The sequence below is a fragment of the Gallinula chloropus genome (genome assembly GCF_964237585.1).
Source record: "Gallinula chloropus genome assembly, chromosome: 17".
In the NCBI taxonomy this organism is placed as follows: Eukaryota; Metazoa; Chordata; class Aves; order Gruiformes; family Rallidae; genus Gallinula; species Gallinula chloropus.
In genome coordinates, this window is record NC_140102.1 from 5,870,636 (window position 1) to 5,895,163 (window position 24,528).

General features: G+C 40.4%; 3 protein-coding genes across 3 annotated transcripts in view; 2 read left to right on the plus strand and 1 right to left on the minus strand.

Annotated features, from left to right (window-relative positions):
* KNTC1 (kinetochore associated 1) overlaps window positions 1–9,444 on the plus strand; it is a gene marked incomplete at both ends in the record, with an annotated part of 37,064 nt that extends 27,620 nt beyond the window's left edge. The window contains 15 exons of the mRNA XM_084272243.1: window positions 568–778; window positions 886–995; window positions 1,629–1,678; window positions 2,009–2,087; window positions 2,747–2,865; window positions 3,293–3,428; window positions 4,383–4,478; window positions 5,360–5,416; window positions 5,847–5,901; window positions 5,986–6,049; window positions 6,433–6,562; window positions 7,465–7,554; window positions 8,063–8,208; window positions 9,051–9,141; window positions 9,385–9,444. Of these exons, the coding sequence (XP_084128369.1) occupies window positions 568–778; window positions 886–995; window positions 1,629–1,678; window positions 2,009–2,087; window positions 2,747–2,865; window positions 3,293–3,428; window positions 4,383–4,478; window positions 5,360–5,416; window positions 5,847–5,901; window positions 5,986–6,049; window positions 6,433–6,562; window positions 7,465–7,554; window positions 8,063–8,208; window positions 9,051–9,141; window positions 9,385–9,444 (1,494 nt within the window). The remainder of the gene's footprint in view (window positions 1–567; window positions 779–885; window positions 996–1,628; window positions 1,679–2,008; window positions 2,088–2,746; window positions 2,866–3,292; window positions 3,429–4,382; window positions 4,479–5,359; window positions 5,417–5,846; window positions 5,902–5,985; window positions 6,050–6,432; window positions 6,563–7,464; window positions 7,555–8,062; window positions 8,209–9,050; window positions 9,142–9,384) is intronic.
* A 1,387-nt stretch (window positions 9,445–10,831) lies between these two features.
* Window positions 10,832–14,726, minus strand: VPS29 (VPS29 retromer complex component). The gene is made up of 4 exons (XM_084272017.1): window positions 14,687–14,726; window positions 12,019–12,210; window positions 11,368–11,603; window positions 10,832–11,164 (listed from the first exon to the last, which is right to left on the minus strand). The coding sequence occupies exons 1-4, from the start codon at window positions 14,687–14,689 to the stop codon at window positions 11,047–11,049; spliced, it is 549 nt and encodes a 182-aa protein (XP_084128143.1). The 5' UTR covers window positions 14,690–14,726; the 3' UTR covers window positions 10,832–11,046.
* A 247-nt stretch (window positions 14,727–14,973) lies between these two features.
* RAD9B (RAD9 checkpoint clamp component B) lies at window positions 14,974–23,662 on the plus strand (the record flags this gene model as incomplete). Its single annotated transcript, XM_084272049.1, has 11 exons — window positions 14,974–15,007; window positions 15,586–15,656; window positions 16,587–16,736; window positions 17,202–17,316; window positions 18,271–18,370; window positions 19,291–19,397; window positions 21,340–21,446; window positions 21,832–21,896; window positions 22,447–22,569; window positions 22,992–23,241; window positions 23,474–23,662. 11 exons carry the CDS (start codon window positions 14,974–14,976, stop codon window positions 23,660–23,662), a joined length of 1,311 nt encoding a protein of 436 aa, XP_084128175.1.
* Window positions 23,663–24,528: the final 866 nt, after the last annotated feature.

Sequence of the window (24,528 nt, forward strand, 5' to 3'; positions counted from 1 at the left end):
TAATTTTGCTTTGAGTTATAAGACCCTTTAGCTATTTGTAGTAGTATACATAAAGAAAGTCTGTTTTGACTTGGTTTCCAGGCTTGTTTTTACATGATTGGTAGGGAAGGGTGGAAAACAATCTTAGCCTTGCTTATAAATATCAAACTTGCTATGGAGATGTTGAGACACAATGAACAATAAATAGTTCTTTGATACTTACTCACATCTGTGAGTAGAACTGTGCCAAAATTAAACTAATTCAGCAGCCAAGGTTTAATAATAAATCTTTTTTTTCTTCTCCTTGACTCAAAATGTCTTAATTTTACATACCAGTGCATGTGGTTTTAATTGGCTTTTTCATAACGTACCTTTGCTTACAATTTTTTTTCCAAAATACATTTTCTGAAGAGCAGCATGGTTAATACCATCTGTTTTCAGAAAAATTACCTGTAGGTACAGGTGTGGGGATGCAGCTGAAGAACAGATCTTGCTTCTCAGCTCACTATAAAAAGCTAAAACGATTCTTCTAGAGCTTTTGAGTAAAAGAATGTTGGCTTATATGAGACTCTGGTGTTTTGCTCAAAGGATGATTCACATGAAAAAGCAGAGGTCCTGCAGAAGAAACTACATATGCAGTACAAGCGCTCAGCAACGGAGAATGTTCTAATAACACACAATTTGAACACTGGAGACCATTTAAAGTCTATTGGGAAACCAGCAAATCTTATTGTTTTACTATATGAACACCACAGCATAGTGCAAAGAATTAAAAATCCAACTGGCAGAGATTATCCAGGTGAGTATCTGTAATCCAGTTACAAAGGAGTGAAAAGAAATTACTTTTTAAAAATGCTAAGCAAGATATACTAGTTTGTAAATACATTGTCTCTGCTATTCATGTAGATATCCATCTGGCAGCTAAGGAAATAGCTGAAATTAACGATTTGGACATGAACAAAATTTGGGATAAACTCCTGGATGAATGGCTGTGTCCCAGTGTACTGCCCTCAGATGTAAGTCATCACTGGAGATTTGGTTTGGGAAAAAAATGGCCAATTATATAAAACATACATATTCTTTATTGCTTGTTCAAAAGACTTATGTGATTTGGCAGACTTTGCCTTTGGTACTCACGAAACTGTTTAAGATGCATCTGAATTCAGACTGATAACAAGTTTAATACCAGTTGCACATCACTGTCTCTAGTGAGGATGACTTGAAATGCTTTGCCTTCTCTGTATAGAGATTAAAATCTTATCTTTGGTCCTACAGTCAGATATTGTAGCCAGTGGGAAGGTGTTGTAAATAATTAGCCTCATCAAACCCAGATTCTAGAGTCAGAAAGAGAATTAATCCTTTTCTGTTGCAACTTAGCTAGCAGAGAGTCTGTGCTGCATACAGCTGGGTGAGAAAGAGCAGGGAGCAGGCATTGCCTCTGCGTATAACACCAGTTAGCAGGCTGAGGAGTGGTGTTGCCTGCCAAGCACACACTTCAATATAGGACTGATAAAACCAGATTTCCTTTCCTTGGCTGCATTAGCAGGGGTGCCCAGCATTTAAGATGGGCTTAAGCAAGGATATGACCCAGATGATTATCAAAAACTTTGGAAAAACTCTCATAGTTAGTTTTTTGTCTTTTTTTAAAGAAAACCCAAGAAATCTTTGGAGATGTGCACGAAGATGAAGAATTCCAAAGGTATGAATGTCTTAAGTATACTATGGCAAATTGGTGTTACCTTACAACTTTAACTACATTTGACTTTTTCAAGAAACCTAACAACAGTGTGTGTGTGATTCAGAGCTCACTGATGTCTTATTTTTGCTTCATGGTGACATCAGTTTTGAATCATCAAATACTTATGGAATAAAATGTTACTTGTAATAACTTACAGATGTCAGTGTGTGCTTAAGAGCAGCTATTTGAAGATTTTTCTCCTAGTTTTCTATCTCTTTGGAATCTGTTATCCTTAATCTCTTTTTGACCATGAAATATACTGACATATGAGTCAATGTTGCATTTTTGCAGAGTTCTGTATCTACTGCAGTCACGCCCAGTGGATTATATTTCAAGAATGTTATTTGAAATTACAACATCTGACACATCTGTAAGTTTCTAAATTCTTATTTTTAGCTTGCTAATTATGAAATATTTTACCTCTTGTTAAAATCTAGTGTTGTCTGCTTAACTATGGCTTTCAAGCAAAGGCCTTTGTATCTACATTTTGGATATCTAGTTTATATGTCTGTACAAGCTCTGTATTTCTCCCCACAACCTTTGGAGTAAAACGGCACTGTTCACCGAATTTTGCTATTGACTGTCAAGAGCAGTCCTTGAACTCTGGGTTTTCTAAATTTATTGTTGATGTTATTTGAAAATAACTTCATTAAATGATTTCTAGAACGTGCTTTAAGCTGTGTAATACATAGACACTGGATGGAATTAAGAGTGGTAAAATTATTTTAGCAGAACCTTAACCTTCAGTCTTTCACACTTACTAAACATATTTATTATATATCACAAATATTTTTCTTGCCTGCATTAATGGTCTTAAATCTGGAAAACTACATAGTTCAGCAGTGTTCTTTGAAGTTGACAGGTTGTTTGACTGGTTAGTGTAAAAGTTGAATGCAAATCAGTCTGTTACTTAACATACTTCCCCTAAATGAGTCCAAAAATCTTAGAAAGGATCATACAAGACACATAGAACCCTCTTTCTAGTTGTTCAGCCACTTGTTGAGATTTTCACTGTTTTTTTTTCCTCAGCCAATTGGTGTCACTCAGTTGACCTTTGCTCACAGGAGCAGAGCGCTCAAGTGCCTGCTCTACTTGGCAGATACTAAGACTGTGGAATCGCTCTTCAAGAAACCCATTGAGAAAGTAAAGTAAGATGAATTTTCCTTAAGGTGTTCCTTAATTATGATGTTTTGTTGGTCTTTAACAGCCATTTGGGGAAGGAAAAAAAAATGGAGTTGTTTTGTAATAATCTGTTTATTGAGTTTTTAAAATCTATTAATTGTAATCTATTTAATCTGTGCATGAATGAAATTTTAGTTATAAGACCTAGAGTAATTGCCTGTTGTTCAGGCGAATGAGGCTTCCCTAAGCAATCACCAGAAAAGTTTTTACTTCACTAAGATCTTCATAAGTACAAATACAGTCTACATTATTCTTTCCTTTTTTTTATTAAAAAAAAAAAGCAACAGAAGGCCACTTTTCTGATATTATCCTTTAGCTTAATTATGTGAATAATAATATAATAGTCACTGTAAATATCATTAACTCATAGTTTTGGGGGGAATTTTTTTGCAGGTATTTTCTGAAATGCTGCATTTATCTGTCAGAGTTTGAAATCTTGAATATTCCATATACATATGAATCATTTCACAAGAGTCCCAAGGAAGGAATGATTAAAGGGCTGTGGAAGAATCACAGCCATGAACCCACGGTATGATTTTTAAATCCTTTGTAATTTTTCTGGGGTTTTTTTTCACACAGTGTGTGTAATGTACACTTTTTTCTTTGTCATGCATTTCTAAGCAGAAGTCGCTGTGATGTACTCTGTCCTACTCATACATTACTCATGATAATGATACTCATACTTATATTTTGAAATACCAGAAAATATACATTTATCCCAAAGACTCTCCTTTTTTAGAAGGACCAAAAAAGCTTCCAAACAACCTCTTGGTGTGCTGACTGCTGCCCATCCCATCATTTTTCCCAAGTACTTGTCTACCTTTGTGTACCTGGGAACCAAGATCTTTGATGCAGAAGCTTTTTTTTCCCTTTTTTTCCTTTTTTTCTTTTCAATTTTTTTTTTCATTTTTATTTGAAGCTACTTGGACTCATACCTCATACTTTAGTATGAATTCACTATCAACAGAACAGCTGTTACTTATCTAATATGCCAGGGATAGGTTTTAAGTTATACTCTGCTTAGGAATTTAACTTTGACGATTACTTTGTGTTACAAGATATGTTTTGTGAACAGCTAACACTGACAACAAGGGCAGGTGAATGAGATTTCCATGTAGACAGTAGTATATGACAACAAAAATAAATTAGTCTGTTAAGGTTTCAACAGCAGTGCTTCTGATTTATAGCCACAAAGTGGAAGCAATCTGTTCTTTAGTTGAAACATACACATGAAAATGACAGAACAGAAAAGCTTTAGCTTCCTACAGTCAGAGGACTGATACCATGTTATACCTGGTTTGGAGGGAATAGTGTTGTGGTTTCTTTTTAATCTTCCTTGTGTGTAAAGTAACTTTGAAAGTGGCTCGGTTGTGGCCTTTCAGGAGTTAAAAATGGTCCTGGTAATTCTATAAAAAAGTAAAATTATGCTGGCAAGCAGTAAAAGTTTGAAGATCATGAACAGAATGTCCTTGTTCTCCTTCAGGCTGTTAGACTGGTGACAGAGCTTAGCCTGGAATACAAAGTATATGATTCCCAGCTGTGGAATGGCCTACTACAGAAACTCCTGGGTTTCAACATGGTAAGGAATTTTAAGCACAAAGTTTTGCAGCCAGGTGTGAAAAAGGCTTTTTTTTATCCTCTGATTGGTAAATAATGGGATAGATCCAAATACTGTAAACTTGCTGTGAACAATTATTGATAATTGATGTGGTTACTTTAGGCTCTTAGATACTGATGCAGATTTGAGGAATGTTTGGTGGTTTTAGCAGTACTGCTTGAAAACTTATCTTAAATTGTTCAAGTTTTATTTTCTTCGAAGCACAAAGCCTTTCAGGTGGCAAGAGTAAATCCTATGATAAGTTGAAATAATAACAGCAGTAGTTATTATCATTATTATTGTACACATATGCCCAAAACATGCATAGATGGATATACAGCCATGTGTACATGGACACACATGCAAATATGACCCCTAAAATGTATTTATTCTGATAGTAATCCTGGCTTTTGTCATTCAGAAGAATAATTACATAAAACTTAAGAGGTAACGTTGCTACAGGCTAAGGCAACAGATGTACCTGGTAATGTGGTTGTACCAGGAGAGGAGACCTTATCAGCACCTACAATTACCTGAAAGGCTGTAGTGAAGCTACTTTCAATCTAATGACATTTAGATACTAATAGCAAAGCAGGTAAAATCATAAACTCTTCAGCACTGGTTGTAGTAAGACTACTGGAAATCTTGGGTATTTACTGAGACAACATATGCCACTACTGCTTGTGATAATGTAATTTCCTAAACTCTAAATCACATTTCCATATGCATCAGTTACTCCTCCTGAAGGAACAGAGGCACCTTGAGAGAGTGTGGACAAGACAAGTGTAATGCAGTTCTGCAGATTATCACCAAATATCCAAAAACATTGTAGCATTTTATAATGATTTTTTTTTTTGTTTCAGATTCAATATCTAAGAAGAGTTTTGATAGCAATTACTGGGATTCATTCATTATGGGAGGTAAGCACACAGCCTGTGACTCCTAATATTTTGCTTTAACAGGAGTTCAGCACCTATTTGTGTGTGTGAATGGCAGCCAACTATGCCATAAAGTGTTATGCATAGAAGGATTATTTTTGAATTACTAATTTTATAACATGTTTTTATGCAGTATGCAGATGTGTGTCATTATTAATCACTGAAATCACATACTGTGGGTCCTTCAGTAAACACTCACTTGGGGGATTTAGTAAACTTGGACAGAATCATATTGCTGAGTCTTAGACTATGAGATGAGGAAAGCAATGTTAGGGAATAATTCATCCAGGATGAAAAGTAAAATTACAGTCTCTTTTCACCTACAGTGGGTCAGGATGTCTGTGTCTGTATTTACAAGTACACTTAGTTCCAACTGTATTTCACTACTACTTTTAAAACTTTGTGTCAACAGATTCCCAACTTCAGTCGTGCTTGGAGAAGTGTAGTTCAGTCACCATTTCTCACAGGTAGGATTGGTACTAGTTATCATGCTTGTATATGTAGTAACTTGATAATATATTTACTTTATCATGTTTTTCTTTATTTCTTAGCTTCATGTCCACCAAGTCCTAAACAAATAGAGGAATGTCGTGAGTGTTTTGTGATTCTGCTCAAGTAAGTAGACAGTACATCCCAGATTTGTATTGGTTTGAGTGGGGAAATACCTGTTCGTAGCTTCTCGTCCAACAACTTGCCCTGCAACATGCAAAGGAGCTCTGACAACTGGGGAACCTGAGGCATGAGGAAGAACCTTTTGCCTCAAAATAAGGTCTTGAGTGTTTAGAAAGAGAAACTGGAGTTGGGTGGGGTTTTTTTTTCAAGCTAGAAAATGGTAATGCATTTGTATTCCCTGAAACTTCAGCTCTCCTAGCTTGGTCGTTTCTGAAAATGAGGTTAGGTAATAATTCCTTGTTCTATCTGGCTTGAAAATCTCAATGCACTTTGACAGTACTAAGACACCAAGTTATACAAACTTCACTCCTCACCTTCTTCTGAAGGTGTCCTGTTCTGGCTGACTTGGATGTCATCGGAATAGCTAAACAATATGCACAGTTGGACCTTCCGGCTTTTGCTCTGGGGTGCCTGTTGCTGATTCCTCAGTCTGAGAAGCGAGAGAAGCAAATTCAGGTAAATCACAACTTGTCTGTTCTGTGCCAGGGAAATGTCTTTAAGGATTAAAAAATGTAACTTACAATACCAACTTATTTAAAAATGTCACTGCTAACAGCTGCTTGGCATTTCCCACCCACAAAGGCTATTGATCTGAATTTGTCCTTCCAAAAGGGATCACAGGACTACTGCCTCTTGTTTTGTTGTATTGTGATTTTGGGGGTTTTATTTTAAAGCACAACCAGCTAGCTTCAAGTCATCCTCAGCAATTTTGTCATATGATTTTTTGCCTTTTCTGGATTTGAGGGTATGTCATGGGATCTCACTCATAAAACCCATGAAAAAAACCCTACAAAACCCAGGCCATATTCCTGCCAGAGAAGTGCGAGGTTGACGTTAACATATACAATTGCTGAGGAGCTACCAGTGGGCTAGTTTCAGAGCAGGTTGTAAGGAAAGTAATGAATCCTACTTTGGTAAAGCTCATGTTAGAAAGATGTTTGAAGTACATCATGAGTTCTGATGTGTGTCTTGACAGTTTCCTCTCTCTTCTCTTTTCTTTCTCCCATATGAAACATTCTAGGCTATTCCCATATCCCATGAGCAAACTGGCTCTTTAATGACCAGAAGTCTGAGTATTTAAATTAAACTCATAAATATTTTCCCAAATTACAGCATTTGTATAAGACACTTTGTCTGTTGGCAATTAGTAAAAAAAGGAAAATCAGCTACAACAAAATACCCTTTGAGAGTTAAAAGCACCAAGTACTACTCGGTAATCCAACTGCACAGATCCTGGTTTGTACCTAGAATTTGAAAATGTTAATTGTTTCTGAGTGAGTCAAATGCTTGCACTGAAAGGAAAGTTTCTAATTTAACCACTTAGAGAATATGAATATTTTCTAACTTATTTTTGCCAGGGTTTCTTATCGACATGTAACACAGAAATTGTGCTGCAACAAATTGATGAGCACATGAACACTGGAGAAGTAGTGGCATTTGCTTCTCAGGTAAATAAAATTTTACTTCACTTGCCTTTAAGAGGCTTTTTTGACACATAAGTGTACACAGAACATCTTTTTTCTCTCTTCCCGAGTATTAGTTGACGTAATGCACACTTCTAAAATACAGCAGCATGTACAAGGATTTTTGTTAATGCTGTGCAACTGAAAAACTTGTGAAAACACACAGTGCTGTGTTACAGGCTGCCCCTGTCTGTAGGACAGAACTGTTTGCAACAGGACTTTTTTTTTTCTAAGTATTTTAAGAAAAATGGCCAAAGGTCTTAGGAAATTGCTTGCTCTCTTGCCTTGCCCAAGGGCAAATTTCTTAACTCATTCCTCTGTCTGAATCAGATTAGTTTTCAAAACCTGCCATTTCACAGCACTAAAACAAAAAGTTTTAAAAATAAATCCTGATCTACAGGAGTACAGGAAGTAAACTCTGAGCTCTTTTAATTAAAAAATAAAGATCCTTATGCTTCAGGTATTAATATTCTTTCACTACTAATATTTACAGATCAGATGTTTGGTTTTGGACAGTATCATAAATGAGAAGCTGTATGAAAAAGTCTTGAAAACTAAGTATTTTCCAGCATTGAAGCAACAGCTGATGAATACTCACAGACTGAAAGAACTGGTGGATTATTTTGCCAAGAAGAACTGGTAAGTTAATGGGATGCACAACTGACACCAACCACAGAAATTGAATCGCTATTTTATTTTCATTTATTTAAGTCAGGGAGATTTTTCTAGTACTTAATCTCCAAAAATTCTTGAAGTATTGCTGCATTAAGGAAATAAAGTAAAAATCTGACCTCACTACTCTGCGTACTTGGGAAAGAGTTTTAGTCTCACTCAAGTGACAGCCTCTTGAGCCTGGACTAGCAAGCAGATCAAATAGATTTTAAAACAGCAGAAGTAACCTGACTGAAAAAGAAACCCCTTTATCTTTGAATTGCTTTCACATCCCTTCAGGTGAGTTCACCTGAGTGATGTCATGTAATCACAGCTTCAGCATGATAAAAAATAACTGAACTGCCTGTACTCAAGCCTTAGGAATTAGTGCTTTTGCTTCTGAGTTTTTAGGTTTTTCCAAAGTTAGAAATTACTCTTATGTTCCACTTCAAGCAAAGTGTCTTTCCTGCCACTGAATCCACAGCAGGGCAGCTCTCAATGATCTGCCAATGACTCCCAGCACTTGGGTTCATTGTGCACAGGGATGAACTTTCATTTCAGACCCCAAATATTGAGCACTGCACATTACTGTGTATCCAGTGCAGTTGGAATGGGACAGAAACCAGTAACTGCTTGAATTTCAGTATCTGTTGGTTTCATTAACAGACAGGAGTTTAAATGCTAGACTTGTCATGGCTTGCTTTCCTCTACAGGGAAATGATGGGACCTGGCTTCAAAAATGTGAGGTTATACTTTGGTGTGTATAGGCTAAATTCTTGGCCTTTTAGAGAACTTGTTGACAAAGTTGATTAAACTTTTGCCCCCTGCAGCATTGATGATGCAACAGCCCTAATTCAAGAATATCAAGAGAAATGCAGAAATCCTACTCTGGTAGACATACCCTCATCTGATCTTCTGAAGGTAAAACAAATCAACTTTGTACCTCAGGCAGTATTTTCTCTATTGTTTTCTAAATCAAGACTTTCAACTTCTAGCAAAAATACTGGTTAGCCAATTTTATCTTAGTAAGATAGAGATAATAAAATATCCCTTTATTAAATCAAATAATTAATTTCACTTGAACCAAATCTGTGCCATGCTAAGCCTTATGTTTATAGATTCTGTCCTGTTTTCCTAAAACCTATTAATATTTTTACCTTCCAGGTGTATCTGAATGGACATGGGGAGACCTCAGTACCAGAACTGTCCTCTATAAGGTCCTGATTTACCCTTTTCCTCTCCCTCTATTGGCAAGACAAGGGCCACACATTGAGAAGGCTCATTCTGCTCAGGTGAACTTTAAACTAAGACCTCAATGCCCTTTATCAAAAGCTATCCCCACCTTCCCACACTTATTTCCCCCCCCAACAGTTGTTCTAGCCTGCTGTTTCTCCATACTATGTCCCTGTTCAAACACCTTAGATTAACAGCAGGATTTCCTGTTTCTTGTCAACAGCAATGTTCATATTGAGCACTTTGATATATTTTCTTTTAGGAACTATTACTACTACTCTCTGCTGAGGATCACTTTAATATTCCATTGACATAAACATGACCTTTTATAATTGCAATAAGCTTTTTTAAGTGTGATATACTTCATGTAAAATACATACTGTGTAGACAAAATAATTTTAGCTACAGTGAGTGCAAATAAACAGATTTATGTCTCAATTTTGGCCTTGCATTATTAAATAAACCATTTTTAATGATGAAGTTGGTAAATTGATGTTGCACTCAGTCCTTATGTCATCCCTGTGCCAAGGTTTTCTTTCCAAGCTTGTTGTAACTGAAAGCTTTGTAAGGCATCTGCTTCACTGAATGAAACAGCAGTTAGGTAGAGGTTCTGATACCAGCCTGAAATGCTTGGTTGTTTTCTGAGGTAAAGCAGGCTTATTTTTAGTATGTTATTTTGACAATTACGATACAGAAGGCTTCTAGGTGATCCCTTAAACGCCCTGTTATCTCAAGCCTGCACACCTCTTTACACAGATTCTGCACTGGAACAAGTCATAATGCAACAGCCTCTGTCTGCAAAGGAAACAGGCAAAAGATAAAACTCAGTTTTTATTGGAAAGTTAGCAGCTATGAGAAATGGGAGCTGTTAAAGTACATTCAGTTCCCTGCAGTCACGAGGAAGAGAGTCTTCAGTAGTAGTACAAGCACAGAATTTCATTACTTAAAGCCCCTGTATGAAGAGCAAAGTGCATGTAAATGTAGTGTCAGACAGAAGCCACAAATAAAGGAAAGCCTCTCTCCACAGTTTAGATTTAATGAGACCATCCCTCATTAAAGCACAGTGGTATTTGAAACTGCTTTGAAAAGAAAATGAGATTACTACAGTAAGTTATGAGTTAATTGTATCTTCAGAATCTAGCAATCCATTTTATTCTTTTAACTTAATTGGGAATGTTGAGAAAATTAAATACTAACTGGATGCTGCAGCAAACACAGACAGCCCCTGAGCCCTCCATCTTTCCATTCAAGCCCTGTACAAGACACCAAACCACAGCATCAGCTGGTTTTAAGAGCAACTACACCCAGTGCCTCTTTTCCAACAACAGTTCATAAACCTTAGTTTTTCTACGAAGTGGAGTTTATTACAACATAAAGGAACAGTATTTAAACAGTTACTTTAATGGAGTATTTTACAAATCAACTCATACAGAGAAAAGCAAACACAATGTTGTTTTAAAGTTATTACCAGTAAGCTACATTGTTAAGCTGTTAGCGAGTAAGTGTAGTACTGTAAACTAGCAATCAAGTATTGTCATAACTTCTTGCAGTTCAGAATGAGATGGTAGAAATAACAGACAAGCAAAAACACTTTTAAGATTTTTTGTACTCAATTCTTTCTACTTTCACATCATCTCCAATTAGTTGATAGACATATGTAACTACTGTAGAAGCCTGGATATCCATTAGCACAAATGAAGGAATGATGTTGCTGGAAAAAGAGGGGGGAAAAAATTGTATTAATTGCATGTATATAATTGCCTCAGCAGTGTTTCACTACTCATTAATCTTAAGAGCAACAGGTATGAATTTAGTAGCAGATCAGACCTGAAGCTACCTTTGGTAGCAGTTGAGCCACCAAAACACACACACACACACACACCTCACCCCCAGTATTTGCCATACTTCACTTACTTCTCTAAGGCATGATAAGCTCCTGTAGCTGATCCTGGGTTGATATAGAACTTGTTTTCATGTTCGAATGCCTCAAATTTGTGTGTATGTCCTGAAATTAGGATGTCCACATCAAACTGCCTTTGTAGCAGAGCCAGGCTGGCCATATCACCCCAAGGAATAACCTGGTGGCCATGAATCAGCCCAATTTTGAACTGTCCAACAGTTACAACTTTTTGTTCAGGATAATTCAGGTTCTAAAAATGAAAATAACCCACAGATTAGATAGATGTACAGATTTATATTTAAACATCTCCAGGGGGGAAGCTTATGGAAGTATTCAGCGTAATCAGCCTTACCACCTCAAACAGAGCTACACAACTGCTTTTATGTGGTAGGATGAAAGGAACTTCTAAGACCTGACAGCAGCAAGTCCCAGCTGCTGGAATCCCACCCACAACTAACTACACAAATTGCTTTTATTCATCCTCAATACAGATGAGAACTTACTGTGTGATTCACCTTAGTGACTGCAACCCCAACACTTTTGCCCAGTTTGCTTTTCCCATGCTCTTACTGCTACATAACCTCAGTTTGCCCACTTTTAATTACAAAGAACCCAAATGTTGCCTTTGTGTCAAAAAAAAGGTCATTTGAGAGAGAAGACACTACCTCATCGAAGTCCCCTCTGACAACATGAACATCCCCAGCCAGAGTCTTGAGGTAGTCATACGTGTCCTTGGTGCAGAGGTTTCCTGTGCAGAGGATGTGTTGGATCTTTCCTGGAACCAGCAGTTTTTTGAATTTGGCTGGGAGGCTGTTGCATCGATGCGGAATGTGAAGATCTCCTAATACTAACACCAACTTAACGGGTGTCACGACAGGAAAAGAAAGACTGTTACAGATACTTACTAAGACAAGAATCTCTAGGACACAGAAAGCATCACAACCTCTTCTTCAGTTCCATAACTTTCATTTTGATATAAAATGCTACCAAAATAAGAATGAAATGGTGATGGAATATTGCTATTTTGAGGGAAAACAAGGGTCCTTACTAACACAGAACATTATCAGAGGGGAGCCTTACAAACGCAGCACTCCACAGATTATTTTGTTACTGAAAGCTGCTGCAAGGTATTAAGAGAAATGTGTTACTGGTTGATTTTACACAGATTTGGGAACTATCATAAACTATCCTGACTTTTTTTTCTCTTTAAGAAAGGACACCTCTAGCACATGCTCTCAAGCTGTGGCCGCCTCCTCAACCCACCATCCAAGTTCCTTTTGTAGTTTACTTCCTCATTATAAAAAAGAAAAAAAAAAGAAGCAGCAAATTTGCACCAGGAGTTAATAGCTGACCAGAACAGGAAGCTTGTTCAGAGTCTGTATGGCAGGAACTGCTGAACAACAGGGTTAAAAACAAACCAAACCCAACAAACAGGGCTCTGCAGAGAAGGTAAGCTGGGCTACTGCGCACAGCAGTTCCATTACCAGTTCTACGTACTCATGGTTTCAGTGCAATAGATGGAAGGAGATTATAAATTTAACAGGGGCTTCAAAATCAAGGATTCAGATGAAGACAGACCATAGTTTAATATCACAGGCTTTAAATCTGTGAATAAAGAAATAATTAAGGCGAGCAACACAGCAATAAATTAATTACGCAAAAAGGGCGTGAGAAGCTCTAGAAAGCATGGGGTGGGTGTTAGGCCACTAACACTGGGAGCACACTGGATCTAGAGAGACATCCCTGTTAACTTGATAAACATTTCTAAACTAAGAGATGGTTTATCTTCCAAGACTAACAGTCTGTTAGCAAGACAGTACCTAAAATTACACCCATCAAATGTGCCCATAAGAGACATAACCCAAATATATATATATATCTATAAAAGCAGTAGTAATTATGCTAATAAATCCTCTGTTTTTTAATATTTCCTTCTTAAATTTTTAAGCCAAGCAGCTATCTTTCTGCTAAAGTTCATCAAAAATGGCTGAAGGAACTTGGGTCAGGTTTTTGTTTGGTTTGGGGTTGGATTTCTTTATAGATTAAGAATGCCTCAGTGCTGTCATCAAAGCCATGCATCTCTGGAGAACAGATGGTTCAAAGTATTGATAAAACAATACGAGAGGGTTTTAACTAACGAGCCACCAATTTAAAACTACCCAGGAGAGTAAAGCAGAAACACATTTTTGATGGTGTTTCAAGCACACCCAGTGAAAAATATCCTCGCTGGCATCACTCTGGAGATGAGGATACTTGAATACAAGTAAAAAAATTGATAACAAGTCACTCTGATTAATAAAATTCCTTTGATTATGAAAGTGGCACTAGAGGTATTCTCTTACTGATGCTTAAGGGACTTAACCATGTAACACATGTTATTTCTTTAACCTTTAATAAAATCACACTGCCACTTAAAAGCCAGAACACCACTGAAGTCAGCAAAGGCTGTTTCCTTTGCCGACAAACTGGCAGGCCCCATCTTTTTCCCCCCAAATCACACCTGAGCTCCCACTAATTAGAGAAAAGCTTGGCAAGCTGCAGTGATGCAACACAAATTAAAAGCACTTAAGTGCGTTTAATAATCGCAGGTACCCGTGACATCAAATAGCGGCGAAGACCGTTACAGCACCTGGCTGCTGCAGGGAACTGAGGGGCACTCTTGAGCGTGGTTTCAACGGCAGCCCCTAAGCTCGCGTGTACCGCCTGCCATTCGTATCGTCTAGAAACATTAACAAGCCCTTACCACCGGTGTTAGCGACAGCCAAGAGGAGTAAACTTACTCTGTGCCCAGCCTTATTGGAATGAAGGAGTTGATTGCAGACAGGGGGGGATGAAAAACAGGGTGAAACATGATCAATGTTAAACAAAAGAAAGCAACAGAAAAGAAAACACGGCCAAATGAATAGGCAAATTATAATTAATGAATTGTTGGTGTTATGAAAGAAGCGTTAAAAACAAAACCAAACCGAGCACCGGCTCCTGCGCGCAGCCCCGGCAGCGCTCCCGCCGGGGCGGCCCCTCAGCGCGGCCTCCCCGCCACCGGCGGGGCTTCACCTCCTCTCAGCGCTCCCCACCCGCTCCAACCTCCCCCGGCCGGACGTGAGGCGGGTCTCAGGCCGCCGCCGGACAGAAAACCGGCCCCTGAGCGCACGTTCGGCGCGGCCGCTCCGCCGCCACCGGCGGGGCCCGCCCGTCCGCCCGCCGCGCCGCTGACCCAGGCTCGGCTGGCCGCGGCCGGAGGAAGCGAACCTAGAGCCCTCCGGAGCGGCAGGGCGAGCCCCGCCGGGGAGAAGCCCCCAGGGGTGTGGGGGGCCGGGCGCCCCCGCCGCTCACCATCCTGCTCGCCGCCGCGCTCCCTCACACCCGCCGCTGCGGCCCCTCCCGGAAGCCAGGCCGGCGCCAACCACCCGCTACGGCTCCTCCGTAGGGCCAAGCTAACCCGAAACGCGTTTCTCCGCAGGCACCGCCCCGTGGCTACATCCGGGTCTCCGACAGGCGCTAAACCCCCTCCCCTGACCTGCGGGAGGCGTTTCCCGCTCTTTCTGCGGCTGTCGGGTGAGGTGAAGGGCGTGTGAGGCGGGGCGCGGAGGTCGGGAAGGTTCCGCAGCCGGAGGCAGGCCATGAAGTGTGTCATTGTGGGGGCTCACCTCAGAGGTACCTGTGAGCCCTGGGAAGGCAGCAAGCCTGGCACTGAGGGGTGTGTGTGGGAGAAACAGATGCCCTCAATGGGGCTGCCTTGGGGTGGTTCAGTTCACAGGGCTGGCAGCCATGGGCATGTGTGACTGGCCTGCTGGTGCTTGGGGATCTCTAGCAGTGCCCTTGCTGGGCTTCTCCATGGGCCCATCAGACAGCACAAAGTGGGACACAAAGTGCTGGGACCAGTGGCCAGCACCACTGCCATAGGGCAGAGCTGTGGAGCTGCCTCATCTTCAGAAGGACAAAGGCATTTATGTTCAGCAAGATGCAAACTCTGAAAGTTGTTTGGATTAGAGAGTAGAGAGACTAGGCTTGTGGGACTTGGAGGTCAAGAAGCCATTACTTAGCTGGGTACCTCCCTGTGCACACCGTTCTGTTTCCACAGACCCAGCTGTGCCTCTCAAGTGCAGCTTCTTGTGTAAAATGCAGCTCTGCCAGTGCCAGGGTGGGCAGAAGCACATTTTGAGATCCACTGCTGCATGACTTTTTAGGTTTTAACTTTGAATGCATATTGTACTGTTTTCCTTTCCTGCTAGTGTTTGGAAGAGCAATACATGCCATAGCACGGATTAATGATGAATTTTGGTTTGACCCCATAGAAAAAGGTGTAAGTGAATTTGATTTATTGTCATTTTAAAGTATTTCTTGGAAGCATAGTATTTATGTGCTGTTTTCCTGCAGGTACCCTTCAGTCTGCGTTACGTTCTCTTTCAGCTTCCTCCATTTTCAATATGGACAAATGCCATGTTTTCTGTAATTGTAATTATGCAGATTACCTCATGGGAAATTCATTCCTCTTCTGCCTCTGGTATTCTTCCATTTTTTGTTACCCAAGCTGAAGCCTGTCCAGGACATCCGGATTAATACCAAGGGTTTTATTTCTGTTGTCATGGGTCAAAAGGTTTATGTTTTGTACCACATCAGAAGCTGCCTCTAAACAACATGTTTTTGTACCAGTGTGACTCAACAGGAAGAATGCATCCATTAATACACCTCTGATTAATCAAACGCCATTTCCAGCAGAATTAAGGTTCTCTCTAGAGGTTTCTTAGTTAAAAGCGATCAGCTCTTCTTAACTTACTGGAAAGCTGGAGGATCAGGAGTGGAGATAATTTCTTTTTGTACCTGAAGGATTTTTGAGGTGCTAATAGTGTCTTTGCTCATTTGTATGTATCACGTTGATGGGTGTACAGGAGATTGTTGTAGAATGAATTCCAGCCCTTCAAATGCCTCAAACACAAGCTGAGCTTTGAGTGTTCTGGTAACTCGCACTTCAGAGCCACTTAAATGTCCACAGATTGGGTTCCTTTGTATTCCTGTGTTATACCAATGGCTTCTGGCCAGTAATACCAAAAGGTGGTAAGTTTGTACACTTTTGTATGCATAATGCAGCTGTATCTATTTTGTGATGCACACATGTAAAGGTTTTTGTGGCTTAGGTATGGTAGTGAAGCCAAGATGCCAAGATGCTTTTTTTTTTTTAAGGTTTGATATGAAATAGTTTTGAGTTAATAAATTATTTTACTTATGTTTTCAGCTTGCCTTAAGATCAGTGAATCCTTCAAGGTCGGCATATGCCTGTGTCTTCTTCTCATCCATGTTTTTTCAACATTACTGCTGGACCACTGTGTCACAACCGTGTCAGAAGGAGAAACTGTTATCCCTTCCATGTAAATTGGTAATTAAGGTACATGTTATTGAGCTGCTATGCACAACTTTTTAGGCACCAAATTAGCCCAGTTTCCAAATGGAATACAGGGGGAGGCTTATGTAGGCATGTGGATGTGCAGCTGAGCTGTTCTGCAGAAGAGAGCACTAGTATTTAACTATGCTTTGAAGGTCTGTCTCCTGCGGTTCCCAAAGTCCACACAGGCTTAATCTCCAGTGAAGGAACACCACGTTTCTGCCTCTGCAGTGTTCCTCCAGTAGCCTTCAAAACCAGTATGAGGCAGGAGAACTCTGACCAGTAGTTGAGCAAACAAACCTGTTTGGAATAGTGGGTGAGGATGTTGAGGATCAGTATCGGGGTCTGCTTACAAAGCAGTCTGGGGAAGCCATAAAAGCAGGAGTTTGAGATTAACTGTAGAAAACTAGGGAGATGAGGCTGCAAAGTTGCTTGTTGAGTAACCTCTGCGCTTATTTTTGTTCACAGTCAGTTCTTCCTGTATTTAGAGGTGTAAATGGGCTGGAAAGGAATGTTGAGAAATGCAGCATTTATACAAATATTAATGATCACCATATAACTTTCCAGCTCCTCTGCAAACACGGTAGGTTACCCCCAAAGTGACTTTACAAGCAGAGTTAAACAGCAGGGCAACACAATATTTACTGTAATTATTAACTGAATGTTACTGACTGAATGTTGCACCAAACACTTTCAGCCTCTTCACATAATTTGTATTTATCACATGCATCACCTTGTTAAAATGAAGTTGTTATGGCCTTTGTCAGACAAACGTTCAGTTCAGTAGTTAACACATGCTGTATATTAATTGTCAGCCTTCTGCTTGCAACATTTAGAATTAGGCTGGAGTAAATCCTGAAAAAAACATTATGGAAAGGGAGGGAATTCCTGTGTCGGCAGGTGTTTGAACTAGAGGATTTGCTGGGTTTTTCTGCTTGCAATACTTACAGCTCTTCAGCACGGTCACAGATCTGACATCCCCAGTCTGGCAGAGCACCATAGACATTCATCAGCATTAGACTTTGCAAAACTCATAAAGACCCATCATCTGCTGCATCACTTGCTGAGCTGTGCTCTGTAATAGGCAACGATTTATATTACTAAAAGTCTAGCTTGTGTTATTAATAGAGAGATAATATATTGAATTAGGTCTCAAGTCAGTTAAGCTCTCGTAGCTCTTGTTTATCTTGGAATACGTAGAGATCTGTAGGGTTCACCTCTGGTATTCCACCAACATTTATAGTATTACACCAGTTAAATATCGAAGCCCTTTTTCCCTCTTGCATTTGTTGCACTCGTTCACTTACTCCCTGAAGATTCTTAAAAATCTCAGATGCTGGGGGGACTTAATTAATAGGATGAAGGAAGGCTTAGATGGCAGGTTAATTCAGTTTTCTCTCTCTGGGTGAGTTATTTCCACTTAGCTAGAGATGATTGGTTACTTTATTGAGATTTTGTAAAACAACAATTAATACTGAAAAAAAAACCCATTTTAAAATTACCAGTACTGATTTTTGTTCATATCTTTCCTGCTTAGGTGTTGTGAAAACGTACAATCTGATGTTTCAAGAATGTGATCCCTTGCAGGCTGTTTTTGCGAAGCACATGTGTCCAAACATACTTAAAGTCCACTCCAGGTAAGGAATACAGAAGTATTTTTTCTGGAAAATAAACAAACAAGAAAATCATGCTGGAGGCAATACAGCTCTCGTAGCCAAAATCTGATTGGGGCACAGTCAAAAATGGCAGATTCCACATTCCCATCTCCTAGTGCTTAATTTTTCATATTCCAGCTTCAGAAGCTCGGGTCACTCTGCCATTAATCCCAACCAGCCTGGCCCTGAGCAGCGTGCAGTGTGTAACTCCAAGTCACACCTCTGAGCAGCTTCCACCGAGGACCGATAGAGCAGTGCTTTCACTTTATAGGCAAAAGTGCTAAAAGCACAAATCTTTTAATGCAATAAGGTAAAGTTCTGCTTGGAAAACAGCTCCTGGAGGCACCCAAGATTTGGCTTGTCAGTGCAAGCGAAGGCAAAGAACAGTCAGGCTGTTACTTTTTCCTGACAGTGTTTCTATTAAAAAATATTTCCTGTACGCAGGGGCTCTTGTCACAATAATCAACCATTAAAGGTGCATAAAGGGATCTCTGTATTGATATTATGTCTCGTGTTTAGAAAAAGACTATGCAACTTTTAGAATGGCAAGCTTTGGAATGAGGAGTGTGGGATGCTGAGATTTGCTGTGATATATGTGCATATAGAAAGGTGGCAGCAATACATATATTTTGTTCATAGGGCTGATTTGGCAGCATACACAGGCATTATATAGAATTGAATTTCCTTCAGTAATTACTAGTTGTATTTTTAGATTTCTCATGTACCTCCTGCTATAGAAATCGATTCAGAAGGTGCAGCATGCTTTAAAGGGTGCATGATTCAAAGGCAGCTTTTCAAACAATATTGCCAAGTAGCAACTTTAATTTCCAGCGTGAGTAACAAATGCTAGCTAGTAATTTGTGGCAGGTAAAGTTATTTTAATGTTGAATTAAACTTTATAGGCTGCTGGCTGATATAATGATTCACTTTCCAACCAGTCAAGAAGAAGTAACATTGTCAGTGACTCCAATGAAAGTTTGTTTCAAGAGTTACACTGAGGAAGACACTGGTAAGGAAATTCAGAATAGGAAACAATGCTGGGACATGGAAACAGGGGAACTAAAGGAGCAATACCTATTGCACCCTGAACAGGGAATGAGTTTATAGGCTGAATTTTAACAGAGGGAACATACAGAGAAAGGCTTTAAGTCATGCTGCCACCCTCTGGTTTTAATATATTTTAATAAAGTATTTATATTTAATAAAGTATGATTTTAAGAACATTGTCATGGTATCAGCGGCAGATACCAGATGGAGCAGCCAATTGAAGTACATTATGCCATTTGCTGCAGGCTTGAACAGAGCTAATTACTGAGCTGCAAGAGCAGCAGCATGGCAACGGAGAGGAGAAAGGAGATAATTTTATGTTTTAAAAAGAACTATTTAAATCTGAATGCCATAATTATAGAATTGATATCATTACGGAGTATATTTTAGTAGGAGGGCAATACAGCGTGTTAGCTGGCCTGACACTGTTATCCTGCACGCTGCCGTTCTCAGATCCCCATCTGAGATGGAGAACGATCCAGATTCTTGGGGTGTGACTCAAACTAATTTTAAAGATATAATTGTGGTTTGGAAGTATAGGTTCTTGTATATCATATAATAAAGGGATGCTTTTCATACTTGCTTATGACCAAAGCTGAGGATAATGACCTAGAAAAAGATGACTGCCTAGAGCATAGGGGTGGGGATTGTGCTGAGGACAGGCTAAAGCAGCGGCGAGCAAGGATTAAGTGGTGGGCATGGAGTGAAGCAGGGAAGAAATTACAAACAATAAAGAGACACTAAAAAGATTCCATTTTGAATAACAAATGCTGTTAGTGTAGCAGCATACAAGGGTTATTGTAAGAAAGGAAGGGAAAAAAATAGTAGGTAAAAATCTAGTGAGGGAGTGAAAGCCAAACAGTCAAGGAGAAAAAGGAGGAATTCCAAGCATTGTTCTTGCTGTGTAGCATGTGATGCAATATACCCCCTGCAGCAAATGTTCTGTGTGTGCTGAAACCAGCCTGGCCTTTGAACACAGCACCTGGCCACGCGTGGGCTTCCCACATTCAAGGGGAATTTCCAGAGAAAGAAATGACACCTCCTGCCTAGACTCATTGCCATTTGCGTGCGTGTGGTGGGCTCTGCCTCCAGGAGCTGGCAGGTGTGTTAACAAGTGTGTACTTCTGCATTTGTAAGGAACTTTGCAGCCTGTGTTTGAACACGCAGTGGGGCCTTGTTGAGGCTGAAAGGGGAAAAAAACCAGCCTTTTGGGCAGAGGAACAGAAGACTTGGAACGGTCTGTAGTACTTTGTCAGCAGCCTGGTTTTGGAAGAAAATGGGATAGGTGGGTGCTGGCTAAGCCTTTTTCTGAAGGCTCCAGAGAGTATAGTGCCTCATGGGAACACCCTCTTTTTCTTTCTTTTCTCACTCCTAATGACAACTGTGGACTAATCTAACGATAACAAGCGAGGACTGAATACCTGAAACTGAAGAGCCAATTTCCTGTTACCACTTACGTATCAGGAAAAGAGGCTTAATTTAAAACAAAGAACCTAAGTCCACCTTCATTGTCCTTTGATGGTTCTTGGCAATTATGATTAATCTGTTAAAGCCATGCAGCATTTTCATGTTCCCATCTAAGCAGCTGGTGATACTGTTTGTGATGAATGCCTTGCAGACTCACAAGAACGACAGTAGGTATCAGGTTAGATCATAGAGTGGAATGTAAAATTACTTCTGTTAAAAGCCACTTAAATCTACAAAATATACTGTAAATAAATTGAATATTTTATTTTAGGTAATTATGAAATAAATGTATATAAATAAATATTTATTACTGTCACGATAAAACCACCAATATTTCTTCAGACCATGCTGATGTCAAAACCTTATGGTTACAATCGATAGCTTTGTGGAGTTCAAACTTCAGTCATTTGAGTCCTTGACTTTGTTACTTTGAACAGATTTTTCTAAGACAATGCTTACTGAAATACAACTAAATCCAGATGAATTTGACTACTTTCAAGTTGGAGTGGATTCTGAAGTGACCTTTTGCTTAAAAGAACTAAGGGTAAAGCAAGAATTTCTCTTGAAAATAAACCATTTCCCATTAATTTGCATGACTTGCCCAGGCCCAGGAAACATCCAGCCAGGCCCTCTGACCGGTAGCAGTATTACAGCTGGCTGGTTGAGGACTAGCCAGGATCTTTAGGACACCACAGGGTCCTTCCCAGAAGCCTTAGGGCACACATAACTGTACTAGAGAAAGCCACGGAAGTTCCACATGCAGGAGCTTCCTTGGCAAAGCCCCACACAGGGACAGCAAGAAACGGGTTGTAGAAACAGTAGATTTTTACCCTCTCTTTGCCCATAAACACCTGCTGGGATACATCTACATTCTGATACTGATTTTCTGGGTTCTAAATGGCGCTTAACCACCCACCCCTTCTTTTCAGGGACTACTGGCATTTTCAGATGCTACCAGTGCTCCTGTCTCCATCCATTTTGATGTATCGGGAAGGTAGGTTTTGGAACTCACCCATCTAGATCTAATGTGGTTATGACTCTACAGTCAGGCTTTGCCTGCAGCTTAGTCAGTGAATATTTAACTGGAACAGTAGAAAAGATTTTCATTTTGTACCAAAAGCTGCATTTCTGGTCTGCAATACAGAGTTAAGTAGTTTGTTGTTATGCGTAAATAGTTTAACACCAGCACTGAGCTAACCACGCTAATGGGCACCTCTGTTACCCGGGCACTTCAGGTGCTCAATGTGATGCATGTAATGGTTTCATTTGGCACTCTAAAGAAAAAACTACATTTTTCTGTTTGGAATAAAATTTTAGCAGGTACATATTTATAACTGGATGAGTAGTGTGTAGCATTTGCTCGTTGGTGCATTTCAGTCTGTAACCAGAAGCCTTCTCATTCTTCAGCCGCCAATAGATTAGATTTTCACCTCTTCAGAGGAGGCTCTTTTTAATCTCTGTGTACAGAATGCCATGAGCTGTGGTTCTTCCCACAGTGGGGGTAACTGTGGATGTGCTTTAAGGCTCTGAATGTGTGTGTTTAGACCGGTCGCTTTCAGCGTTGAAGATATGGTGCTGGAAGCCAACTTTATTTTGGCTACCTTGTCTGACATCGAAAAGGAGACAGCTTCCCAGCAGCCTCCCTGCTCTCCACAGCGGCAGGAAAGGTAACAGTGGCTTTGGGGGGGGGTGAGGGAGTAACAGTGATGGAAAGGATGGAAAATTGCAGTTTAAGGTTTTCCAGCCATGTTGGATTTAAGATGGAAAGGAAGGGATCTGCTTGTTCTTGTGGGGGATTGGCAGGCATTGTACAGAGCCTGGAGTCTGCTCCTAGGCACGCCGTGACCCAGAGAGGTTCAGGAGCATCTTGGCATCATGCAGAGATGTGACTTGGTGCAAGAGAGAACACTCAGTACTAGCATCTGCTTTCCTGCCTCTCCATGGGGTTCTGCTGCAGTAGGAGGGCAAGATGCTTGTTGAGAATGTAAAGCCATGCTGCTTTTCATTAACAGGAGAGAGAGACATAGAGACATTTGAAGAAACCCATGGAACAGCCTGTTACTAACCTGACCTGCTGTTTCCTATCCAGCTCAAAGACACGTACAGGTAAATCTGAAAAGACCTCCCTGGGTAAAGACAGCGATGCAGCAGCAGTTGCTGCCAAAAAGCCACCAAACACAGAATCAGTGAAACCTGCCAGTCCTTTGGCCAAGCGAGATACTCAAAGTATTCCCAGAGTCACCAAGAGAGGCCGGACAGGCATGGAAGGCACAGCCACGGTGGAGGCAGAGGACCATGCGATGCTGGAAGAAGAGGCAGCAGCGTCCCGTTATCAGCAGGTAAGGTGGCTCCTGGTCGTACTTGGAGCAGAAGAGCCAAGCTGGGGCTGAGCTCAATGCTGTGTCTACCCTGGGGGCTGCTCCCTACCCAGCATTTCAGCAGAACCGGCCCAGCTGACAAACCACCTCTCCAAATGTTACGTAAATCCTTGTGGATGGCCTGAGTCTTTTCCTAGGAAACACTGTGGGCTGATAAATATTTTGCAGCAGCAAAAGCTCCAGAAATTATTAACCCCCAGATTCTGTACTGCATGCTGTTCCTTGCTTCTCTCAATCTTGTATTTTCCAGTTTCAGTCCTTGTTTTTTGGAGCAGTTTCTTGTATGGAGAAGGGTGCCATCAGTCACACCTTCCAGAGTCTGGCAACAGCTAGTGACACCGAGGAGGATTTTGGCAACATGCAGAGCTCCCAGGTTCTCTAGTAACACAAAGCCTTTGAATCCAAGATGAACTGTGGGGGATTGTCTTGGAAGATAGAAGTATGTTTGGTGTGGTAATTGTATCTGTTTCTAGTTTTAGAAGGAGGTTAACTGCAGTTCTTTAGCAAGTTGGAGCCTGTGGAAACTATTTGTAGTCTGGGCTTGTGTTAAACTACAGTTCACACCTATTGTGGCAGCCAGGAAAGCAGGAATCCCAGAGATCCTGTGCAAAGGAGGACTGTGGTTTGTTTTTTTTTTTTGCAAGAGAGATACATGAAAAGGACAAAACTTGCCTCAGTAAGGAGTATGTTATCAGTTCCTGCTCTGTCAGTGCCAGTTAAATGTGTACTCACTGTTGATGTTAACCACGGGTCCTTCTACAACTGTTGGCTGCTGTCAAAATGCAGCATAAACTTGATTGACGCAATTGAGATGTATCAAGCATTCCCTACCTGCATTGCTCTGGAAGTTCAGCTCTCTAGAACACCCTCACTGGAGAATTCTAACTCTGTTACAGCTTCAGGCAAAGGAAGCTGCTGTTGTGAAGTTACAAGTGCCCAGGTTGTGGGAGGAGTACGTTACAAACCCCAACATGTCTGAAAGTGCACGTCAGAGAGGGGTGTTCTGCTTCTGCTCCCTCTCCCTGCTGCTTCATCCAGACACGGGCCTGGGAACACCATGCAGGCCAGAACGCCACGCTGACATCGCTGCAGTAACAAACAGAAGGTTTACACTCAACTTTAAAAAACACATTTTAGTATAAATACTATATTTATTAAATATCTTTACAATTCATTTAAATGTATTTACAGAACTATTCCTGCATAAGTTATACCTCAGACATGAAATTCACATAATTGCCTCTTAGG

What these genes read in the sequence shown, in the direction of transcription:
- VPS29 (XM_084272017.1), bottom strand. An exon ending in TCAGAGGGGACTTCGATGAG is followed by an intron (nt 11,604 to 12,018) that starts GTAGTGTCTTCT and finishes TTTCATTTTTAG; the next exon opens with AACCTGAATTATCCTGAACA. An exon ending in GCTTATCATGCCTTAGAGAA is followed by an intron (nt 11,165 to 11,367) that starts GTAAGTGAAGTA and finishes CTCTTTTTCCAG; the next exon opens with CAACATCATTCCTTCATTTG.